We start from the raw sequence: 10,983 nt of genomic DNA on the forward strand, positions 1-10,983 counted from the left end.
AAGGAAAAAAATATGGCAGCCTCTATATCGTTACAGCTGTCCTTTAAGTGCTTTAAAAAAAAAAAAAGTTCTAAATTTATAATAGAGAAGAAAATTGCTTATTTGCCATTTTGAAATGATAGGTCCTAGGGAAGGGCTGTAGTCTTTCATCACTATTGCTTAATTTAAGAGAATTCAGCCCCAGATAATTTTGGGAATCAGTTTTCATTGATTTCGGTACCAGGTCCTTATTTTGTATCACAATAACCCTTGCCCTTGTTGTTGTTGTACTGTTTGCATCCAGGGAGGACCTCAGAAAGATTCTCTACACCACAATGTGCATAAAGGAGAGTCTGCGACTTTATCCACCTGTTCCAGGAATTGCGCGAACACTGAGCAAACCAATCACATTCTGCGATGGGCGGAGTCTTCCTGAAGGTACGTGAGTCATGGCTTGGTTTGCTCCAATCACATCCTGCCATGGGCGGAGTCTTCATAAAGGTATGTAAGTCATGGCTTGGTTTGCTCCAATCATATCCTGGGATAGGCGGAGTCTTCCTGAAGGTATGTGATTCATAGCTTAGTTTGCTCCAATCCCATTCTGTGATGGGCGGAGTCTTCCTGAAGGTATGTGATTCATAGCTTAGTTTGCTCCAATCTCATCCTGTGATGGGCAGAGTCTTCCTGAAGGTATCTGATTTATGGCTTAGTTTGCTCCAATCATATCCTGCGATGGGCGGAGTCTTCCTGAAGGTACGTGAGTCATGACTTGGTTTGCTCCAATCACATCCTGCGATGGACTGAGTCTTCCTGAAGGTACATGAGTCATGGCTCGGTTTGCTCCAATCATATCCTGCGATGGGCGGAGTCTTCCTGAAGGTAGGTGAGTCATGGCTTGGTTTGCTCCAATCACATCCTGCGATGGGCGGAGTCTTCCTGAAGGTAGGTGAGTCATGGCTTGGTTTGCTCCAATCATATCCTGCGATGGGCGGAGTCTTCCTGAATGTACGTGAGTCATGGCTTGGTTTGCTCCAATCACATCCTGAGATGGGCGGAGTCTTCCTGAAGATACGTGAGTCATGGCTTAGTTTGCTCCAATCACATTCTGCGATAGGCGGAGTCTTCCTGAAGGTAGGTGAGTCATGGCTTGGTTTGCTCCAATGACTGTAAACTCCCAACCAGGGGTGTAACTAGAGGGGAGCAGCCCCTGTGATCACTAGGGAGGCTCAGAGCTGAGGGGGGCCCCCAACTACTAACCTTCCCTTCCTCCTATACAGGGGACTATACTCAGGGCTGGATTTGTACTTTTCAGTGCCCTAGGCCTGCTGTTACCAAGCGCACCCCCCCCCCCCCCCAAAAAAAAAAAACACTCTGAGTAGCGATCATTGGTTTGAATGGGCTCATCTCAGTTGTGCTGCTCTGCCCCTCATTCAACAAATAATTCCTGCGAATTGCGCTCCTGCCCGAATGTGCACAGCAGCCGATAGTGTTCTGGGTATGCATACTTGAGAAATGACGCTGATATATGACCGGTACTTGTCAAGAATGCATAACACTGTACTGGCCTCGGTTGCTGTGCACATCTGGGCAGGAGCGAGAAATTACAGGGAGCGCGAGTGGCCAGAGCATGCGCTGCTTCTTTGTCCTCTGTACGACTGGCTGCAGTCGGAGCCACCAACAAGTGGCAGTGCAGCTCAATGGAGAGAAGCCCATCCAAAACTGAGAACAGGTAAGTAGCAAACATCCTATCAAGACCCACTTTGGATGTTCTGTTGTAATTAGAGTGGACCTGAACTCAGAACTTCCTCTCTGCTCTAAAAGATATACAACAACATAACCTTTCAGTAAAAACATTTTTGCTACAGCTGATACAAATCCTGCAATAAATCTGCAGTGTGTCTACTTCCTGCTTTTATGGAAGCAGACATATGTTTAACGTCCTGTGCTTTCAAATGAGCTTAGCTGTTGTGGCAGTCAGGTGACACACACAGTGTAGAGATCAAATTTCAACTTGTGACACAGAGAAGGAGGAATTAGACAAGCTCTCGAAATACATACATGGTACATATCTCTGTTTTCCTTCTGTCCTGTGCAAGAGTTCAGCTCCACTTTAAGGCTTCTTGCACACAGGGACGTTACAGGCGCACGATAGTGCAGCCTGTAACGCTCCCCCAACGCACAGCAATGTAACACAAGTGGACTGTTCACACTGCCCACGTTGCGTTACATTGTAACGCAGCAAAGTGCTGCATGCTGTGCGTTCTATGCGGCTAAGCCGCGTTAGACTGTTTGCACATGCTCAGTCATGTTGGGGGGGAGGGGAGAGCGGCCGGGCACATGGCTAATTAATATTCACTGCACTCAGTGACCTGCAGTGTTTACTTCCTGGAGCGGCCGCTCTGTGCGGCGATTGGCTGGGCGGGACCACGTGATGCCGCATGCGTCCAAGAGTACACATCACGGCATCACAGACGCCAGAGTGAGCTGCACAACGCGGCTCACTCCGACGTCCACACCAGAGAGCACCAGGCGTTGCGTTAGGGGCACGTTATGTGCCCTATAACGTCCCCTAAACGCAACGTCCTGCTGTGTAACTAGCCTAAAGTATCTGAATGACATTTATTTATATTTGCTGAAAAATCTATGCTTCTCTTTTGAATGCTGAATGTACATATGGTGGTGTGCGCTAACATATTGGCAGTATACGGGAACAAAGTCTGAAGAAGGTTTATTTAAATTGCCTTTAAAACCTTTTTTAGGGTAAATGAGACATGTAGCATCATGTTTTTTTAATGATGTGGGGACTTAAAATCCCTCTCTCTCTCTCAGATGGGAAATCAGAGTTTGCTCGGATAGTGCTATTCAGATTTTAAAAAAATATCCGAATTGCTATTCAAAGTTCGGATAGTGGAAAAAGTTCAGATTATCTGGATAGTTCGGATACCCAAATTTTGGATGAGCACCACTGCTCAGGTGTCATTTAAAATGACAGTTTAGCAATGAAAGGGAAGAAAACAGCATTTTTTATCCTGCAGTCTCATAGATGGTAGGAGCTGGAGGAAAGAAAATGAGTCAGGAAAGCGTTAACTAAGGAAGAGAAGAGACCACTGCTACTAGGAAAAAAAAAGAAAAACAGTCATAAATTAGGATTAGATAAATTAACAACTGCTGGGGTCAGTGTCAAAGCTGTAAAAGATGTGAAGAAACTGCAGAGCTCACTGATGTTTGGGAATGCCTGTATTAAAACTCAGCGGAACTTAGTTCTATCTGCTTTGTAATGTAAAACTCTGGTATTTCTCACATCGATCTGTAAGTCTGTCATACAAAGAAAGGAATGGATTATCAGGTGACCGTTATGATTGATCCTGATTGTTTTAACACATCAGGAAGTGAGAGAGAGATGCAGGGATTGGGGAACTCTGGAATTCAGCTATTAGTGCAGCGCGGGGCGCTGGATGGCTGCGCTGCGGGACTAGAAGAGATGATTTACTTTGACATAATCCGGCCCTGACTATACTTTAGATTAGGTGTGTTTGTGGGGGTGAAGTGAAAGGTATGCACTGACTTGACTAATACGATGTGCGGTTACACAGGTGCAGTGAAAAGGTGATTGCTGGTACAACAATGTGTGGTTAGACAGGTGCAGTGAACAGATTGCAGTGACTGCTGGTACAACAATGTGCGGTTACACAGGTGCAGTGAACAGGTATGCAGTGACTGGTATATTAAACTGTGTGCTGTTACACAGGTGCAGTGAAAGGTATGCACGGACTGGTATTATAAATGTGCAGCTGTCACACACACACAGGTACAGTGAACAGGTATGCAGTCAGTTTTTTTTTTGGTTTTTTTTCATACCTTTTTTGATGATTGGCCGCAGACATAATTAGTGGAGTTATCCCTCTTTGTTTGTCCTGTGTTGATTTTGATGTTTTTGTCTTTATTTACCCCTCCTGCATAAATGGCAGAATGAGTGGTTGTTGTTTCTGGTGATAGTCACTTGTTGGGTGTAGGGTGATGGATTCATGTTTCCTGTTGTCCTGTCTGGTTTTGAATGTAGATTGAATGAGTATTCTTCTGCTCAGGTAGTTTGTGATGTGGTTATCAGCTTGTGTAAATAGTATTGTTGCTAATACATTATGTATAGGATATACAATGTATATATCGATTATGTATGTTTTGCTTTTGTGATCCTTGATCACGAATATCATTATTATCATTATTATTTATTGTATTGTATATTTTGTATATATTTTTTCAATAAAAATCAATATACAACAGGTATGCAGTGACTGGTATATAACACTGCATGCTGTCATGCAGGTGCAGTGAACAGGTATGCAGTGACTGGTATCAATACAGTGTGCAGCTGTCACACACACAGGTGCAGCGAACAGTTATGCAGTGACTGCTGATATTATATAACACTGCGTGCTGTCACGCAGGTGCAGTGAACATGAACAGGTATGCACGGACTGGTATTACAAATGTGCAGCTGTCACACACAGGTGCAGTGAACAGTTATGCAGTGACTGGTATTATAGAACACTGCATGCTCTCACGCAGGTGCAGTGAACATGAACAGGTATGCACAGTCGGACTGGTATTATAAATGTGCAGCTGTCACACACAGGTGCAGTGTGAAAAGGTAGGCACAGAATGTGCTGGGCCTTGCACAGTATAGCAATTAGCAAGGGTCTGCTGCAACACACAGGGCTGTATAATGAAGGGTCAGTGGCACACAAAAAAAAACACTTTTTGTGGTGCTTTTCAACAACAAATATCAGCTTGGAGCAAGCTACAAGAGCCTAACTAAGCTTTCCCTATGTCTACAGCAGGTTCCTCTCTCTTCTCTCACTACTGCAGCAACACAGAGTGAGATAATGGCCGACGCAGTTGCCAGGGGGGGGGGGGGCTCCAGGAGGGAGTGTAGCCTGATTGGCTGTCATCTGTCTGATGTAGAGGGTCAAAGTTTAGCCCAATGATGTAGTATAGGGGCGGGTCGAACTCGCCATAAAGTTCGCGTTTTGCCACGAACGCGAACCACCGATGTTTGTGCGAATAAGTTCGCGGCCGAACCGTTCGGGACAATTAATCATTAACCATTAAGTTTTCCTATTTAACATATGATTACAGTATTATAGCTTAATATCCCAGAATAGTTATCATGTTTTTTGTTTTTTCTTTGGACAGGGTCACAGGTTATCGTGAGCATTTACTGTATTAACAGGTCCCCCAGTTTCTGGAAAGACCCCCAGGTAATGTAACCTGCATATTGCACAATGTTACTGTCCCACATTCACAGGGCAGCCGCAACACCAAGAAATTTTGGGCTTGATTCATAAAGGTTACTTATTTTTCACCTTAACTGTAAAGGCGCGTACACACCCCAGATTTTCACAAATGACGGGTCCGTCAGACCCTCATGCTGGGCGGACGTTCTGCCGACATTAGGACATGTGTACAGTCTGTCGGCAGACTGATAAGACCGCTGAGCGGATCTTTCAGAAACAGTCTTATCAATCTGCCGACAGTGTGTACACACGTCCTACTGTGGGCAGAACAGTGCTTTCAGAAGCCATTTTCTGCTAGGAAAGTGTTTTATTGTTGGAATTTCTTATCAGTGAGGGTCACACTGTAGTCACTTCCTGTCAGGACTGAGTCAGCCACTTACATACCTGATATTTAACCCTTTTAGGCAGAGAAATAAAAACAGGAACACAGCATAGTTTTTTGTGTGCTAGGGACTGTACATACACATGTCAATCTCATCATGTCACATGTCAGTTCGGGTATCCTTTAACAAAGTGAAAGTAAACACTTACTATTTCCCTGTACTGTTTACAGAACTAAGCAATTAAGTGTAGCACCACCTTGTGGCCAAAAAAAGTAAAAATGCACCCAAATACACTATTATATATAGAAATACGTATATTTTTATAACTTTTTAATGATGGTTGTTTGTTTATCAGGTGTTTGACCCTCTCCGGTTCTCTGGAGAGAATTCCTCAGGCAGACATCCACATGCGTTCCTTCCATTCTCCGCAGGAGCACGGTAAGAATATGTCAGTGCGGAAAAAATATCAAACTAGTACTGAGGTTTTAGCTATAATTAATTCCCATTGAAAAAAGTCAATGTTACTAAAGAAAAATCGAAAGGTGCCCACTAATGATACAACCTTGACTGTACAATCTTTCTAAATCTACGTAGGGTAAACTGAGTGTACATTGCAGTGGTTTAAAGAGGAACTCCAGTGAAAATAATGTAATAAAAATTAAAAATGTTTACAATAATTATGTATAAATGATTTAGTTAGTGTTTACTCATTGTAAAATATTTCCTCTCCCTGATTTACATTCTGATATGTATCACATGGTGACATTTTTACTGCAGGCAGGTGATGTCAGTGGAAGGAGACGCTGCTTGCTTTTTTGTCAGTTGAAAACAGCTGTTATTTCCCAGAATGCAACACGGCTCCCACAGTGTGACGTCAGCACCATGGTCCTGACAAAATACTGTGGGAGGGGTTTCACCACAATATCAGCCATACAGCGCCCCCTGATGATCCGTTTGTGAAAAGGAATAGATTTCTCCTGGGAAAGGGGGTATCAGCTACTGATTGGGATGAAGTTCAATTCTTGGTTATGGTTTCTCTTTAACTACAAATCATGCCCCTCCCCCCAACAACAAAAACTTGGATGGGGCCCCCCAGGGTTCACACCCATCCCCTTGGGGCCCCTCATAGCCTGGGGGCCCATCTCACAAGGGTTATAAAACAAGTGTAGCCACAAAAAGACCTGATCTGAATGATGGTGCCCTTTATCGGAGGGGGTGAAGGTTAGTAATTGGGGGCCCCTCACAGCTCTGGGCCCCGCTACAGTTGCAGGAGCTGCTCCCTTGTAGTTACACTCCTGGTACTTTGTATGGGTATTTTAGGTAGAAGTGGCAATTATGTACAAAACAAGATTAGCTCACAGAAAGCATGTACTGGGAATTGCACCAATCCAAATCTGCATGGAATGTATTTTGTTAATTTATTGCACTTTTATAAAAAAAAACGTATCACATGGTGCAGTGACCCCGACCATCTTCTGTTTTCCAGGAACTGCATTGGACAGAACTTTGCCATAAATGAAATGAAGGTGGGCGTGGCTCTGACGCTGCAGAGATTCCATCTGCTTCCTGACCCAGAACACGAGCCGATGAAAGCCCCCAAAATAGTCCTCCGATCTTTGAATGGGATCCATATAAACCTGAAGAAGGTGGAGAGGGACTGTATGGAGAAGTTACCAGCAGAGGGCAGTGTGCGGCCGGCAACCACTGGCAGCTAAAGGATGGGGAGCCTCTCATACAGGGGTACACAGGGACAGGACCTCAAACCCCTCCTCATTTAGATTTGGCTCTGTGCTGCTGGTAATCAGCAGCATACCTTCTAGACTCTCACCGCAGTGTGATCTGGATGGCAAGTCACTAGGGATATAGGCAGCGTTTCCCTGCCCCACTCGCATGCGGGGATACGATACAGACTCGGAAATAGGCCCCGGGCGCTAACCTCCTTTCCCTGATTTTTAACTCAATCCTTCCCCTACCCATGTACAGAGATGGGCTTCCGAGTAATTTCAAGTAGCAAGCTACTCGGAATGGAATTGCTAATGAATCGCTGATTAATCAGCTGTGACCGCGGGTGACGGGGGGTGAACTTTCCCAGAAGTCTGCGCTCCATTACGCATCATAGGAGAACAGTGAGCTGCGTTGCATGACTCACTACCGCACTTCCTCCTACAAGCCGGAAGGAGGAAGCATAGGTAGTGAGTAGTGGAATGCGGCGTAATGATGCGTAATGGAGACTATTGCACAGAATTCTGGGTAAGTTAACCCCCCCCCCCCATCACCCGCTGTCACAGCTGATTAATCAGCAATTCATTAGCATTTTAATTCCGAGTAGCTTGCTACTCGGAAGCCCATCTCTGCCCGTGTACACTAACCCTCCTGAAACTACTCTCAATTAGGGATGAGCGTCCGAGGTGTCGATCCTGAAATGGACACTGAGCATCTACGGGCCATGGCAGGGGGGGGGGGGGGGGTAACTTGCCCTTGTCCCCACCTCTGGCCTTTGCATCCCATGTCATGTTCCATCAGTGACGGCCTTAGGTTTCACCTCGACCTGAGTGAAACCTGATTTTTGTGGGACAGTTAGCCCCCTCCCCCCCCCCCTCCATTTAGAATGATAGCACAGCACCACCAATTCGCACCACGCGTTATAGCCATAGTGTGCCCCACCAAAAAAATGCCCCTTACGCACACCCCACTTTGCAGTTATTGATTTGTAAAAAATGTTTGGAATCATGTATGATTTTCGTTCCACTTCTCACGTGTACACCACTTTGTATTGGTCTTTCATGTGAAATTCCAATAAAATTGATTTATGTTTGTGGCAGTAATGTGACAAAATGTGGAAAACTTCAAGGGGGCCGAATACTTTTGCAAGCCACTGTAAATATTACCACAGAGTAACCAAGCAGCTTGGGGTGACCCAAACCACTAGGAATGTATAGGGGGCTAAAAAAAAGACCAAAAAGCCCTCCTACTAAAAAGCAATGCCTGGTGCAATTTGCTTTCTTAAAACAGAAGGAAACTTGCAATAATTCAGCTATAAGGCCTAGTGCACACCAGAGCGGTTCTGCTGCGGTTTGCGATCCGCTTGCGGGTGCGGATCCGCTAGGGTAATGTATTTCAATGGGCTGGTGCACACCAGAGCGGGAGGCGTTTTGCAGAAACGCATACTCCCGGGCTGCTGCAGATTTTGGATTGCGGATGCGTTTCTGCCTCAATGTTAAGTATAGGAAAAACGCAAACCGCTCTGAAAAACGGCACTTCAGAGCGGTTTGCCAGGCGTTTTTTGTTACAGTAGCTGTTCAGTAACAGCTTTACTGTAACAATACATGAAATCTACTACACCAAAAACGCTTCACAAAACCGCAAAACGCTAGCTGAAACGCTACAGAAAAAGAAGAAAAAGCGTTTCAAAATCTGCTAGCATTTTGCGGATCTGCTAGCGGTTTTTGGTGTGCATCAGGCCTCTGTGAACATTTGTGGTTACCCACAATGCACCACTACTGAATATGCAAATTATCTCTTTTTGCCCCTGTAAGCCAGGCTAGCATCCAGAACCGCTGGTGTATAAATATTACCAGTACTCCCAACAGAGGTAGCATGTGTTGTGCCACGGCACAAGTCAAGTTACGTAGGTAACACGCATGTTACCAGGGTATCTTGAGCATGCTACACCCCTACATGTGACTGCCCCTACATGTGACCACATCCTTTTGTGCAGTAACCACACTTGTGGGATCTATACCTGCGGTCGCCATCCAACAGGCTAGTCCTCCTTTCCTGACAGATCGGCAGCTGCATCGTGTGGCAAGAATGCGGCACAGCCGTCCATGTGAATGCAAACCTATGTGAATCTAGCCTTAAACAGAAACTGCAGTGTAAATAACGTAATTAATAAAATTGCTTATTTATTTATATACAGCAATCTAAAGATATAGGAAGTGTTTCTGATGCTGAAACTAGGAAACATACCATAAAAGTGGCTATCCTCCTGAATAGTTTATTGCATTTTACTACTGTATGTGTCATTACAGTGCCTCTTTAAAATGATCTGTGTGATCTTTCTAATTATGTTTTGATACAATAAATCCAACTGTGAAGTTTTTTTAATTAAATATTGAAATGCCTGATTTGCTTTTGTTTTGGGGACTAATATCACAAACAAGTCATTTATTAAAGCAAACCTTCAGCCAAAGATTTTAGCTTTGTTTGGACAAAACGAGGAAGAGTAAGATTTTTTTTTTTTATCAACTCCGCCCTCCCCCCCCTTTTTCACTAACTAGGGAAGGTCAATGAGATGCAAATTATTTGTTGTTGCAGGATTATGCATACGCTTGTATGCAAATTTATGTAGCAGTAAAATGGTGCATATTCAAGCTACATAATTTTGCATACAAAATTTGCATAATCCTGCAACAACTTCAAATTGTCGCCATTTTATTAACCAAAAGGGCTTTTTCACATACAGGTAGTTCCTGGTTAACAAACAAGGTGGGGACTGTAGGTTCATTCTTAAAGGATACCTGAGGTGACATGTGACATGATGAGATAGACGTGTATGTACAGTGCCTAGCACACAAATAACTATGCTGTGTTCCTTTTTTTCTTTCTCTGCCTGAAAGAGTTAAATATCAGGTATGTAAGTGGCTGACTCAGTCCTGACTCAGACAGGAAGTGACTACAGTGTGACCCTCACTGATAAGAAATTCCAACTATAAAACACTTTCCTAGCACAAAATGGCTTCTGAGAGCAGAAAAGAGATAAAAAGGGTCAATGGTTCATAGATTTTAGCTCTGGCATACTTCAATGAATGTGTCATTGTGCAAAAACAATAAAACAGTTAAAACTGAAAAAGTAGATTTAAACATAAGATAAAACTGGAATATCTTAAAAAGTAATTTTTAGGAGAAGGAAGATAGATACAATCGTTTATTGCATTTGTTTGTTTTCACCTTGGGTGTCCTTTAACCTGATTCCTTTCTTGCAGGGTAGGAACACACCAGGCAGAAATGCTAGCATTCCAGAAAATGCAGCGAAAACGCACATAATGCTAGTAGACGGGCTGCATGAAAAAAACGCAAATGCTTGCGTTCTGCAATGTGCATTTTTAAAATCACTGGTCTTGCTGCATATTTTTCTAAAAGGTATCTAAAACGCACATAATGAAAGTCAATAGTGACGCAGAGTTATTGCGCTGTAGTGTTTTTTATGCGTTTTGTGTGCATTTTGTATGCAGTGTTTTAACCATTTCAGCCCGTGGGGATTTTTCACCACCAATTAGGCTTTCTTTGGGTAGTACATTTTGCTAAAAATTATTTTTTTTATAAATGCGTTTTAACAGGAATATTAAGGAAATCATGGAAAAAATTCATTATTTCTCAGTTTTCAG

General features: G+C 43.7%; 1 protein-coding gene across 2 annotated transcripts in view; it reads left to right on the forward strand.

Annotated features, from left to right (window-relative positions):
- The window catches only part of LOC137520734 (cytochrome P450 4A12A-like), a 51,285-nt gene extending 43,650 nt beyond the window's left edge, over positions 1-7,635 (forward strand). For both annotated transcript variants that reach the window (XM_068239032.1, XM_068239033.1), the window contains 4 exons: positions 284-417; positions 5,173-5,237; positions 5,952-6,034; positions 7,083-7,635. In XM_068239032.1, the coding sequence (XP_068095133.1) occupies positions 284-417; positions 5,173-5,237; positions 5,952-6,034; positions 7,083-7,311 (511 nt within the window). In that variant the 3' untranslated portion in view covers positions 7,312-7,635. The remainder of the gene's footprint in view (positions 1-283; positions 418-5,172; positions 5,238-5,951; positions 6,035-7,082) is intronic.
- The last annotated feature ends 3,348 nt before the right edge of the window (positions 7,636-10,983 follow it).

Source organism: Hyperolius riggenbachi, chromosome 6, assembly GCF_040937935.1.
Source record: "Hyperolius riggenbachi isolate aHypRig1 chromosome 6, aHypRig1.pri, whole genome shotgun sequence".
Classification (NCBI taxonomy): Eukaryota; Metazoa; Chordata; class Amphibia; order Anura; family Hyperoliidae; genus Hyperolius; species Hyperolius riggenbachi.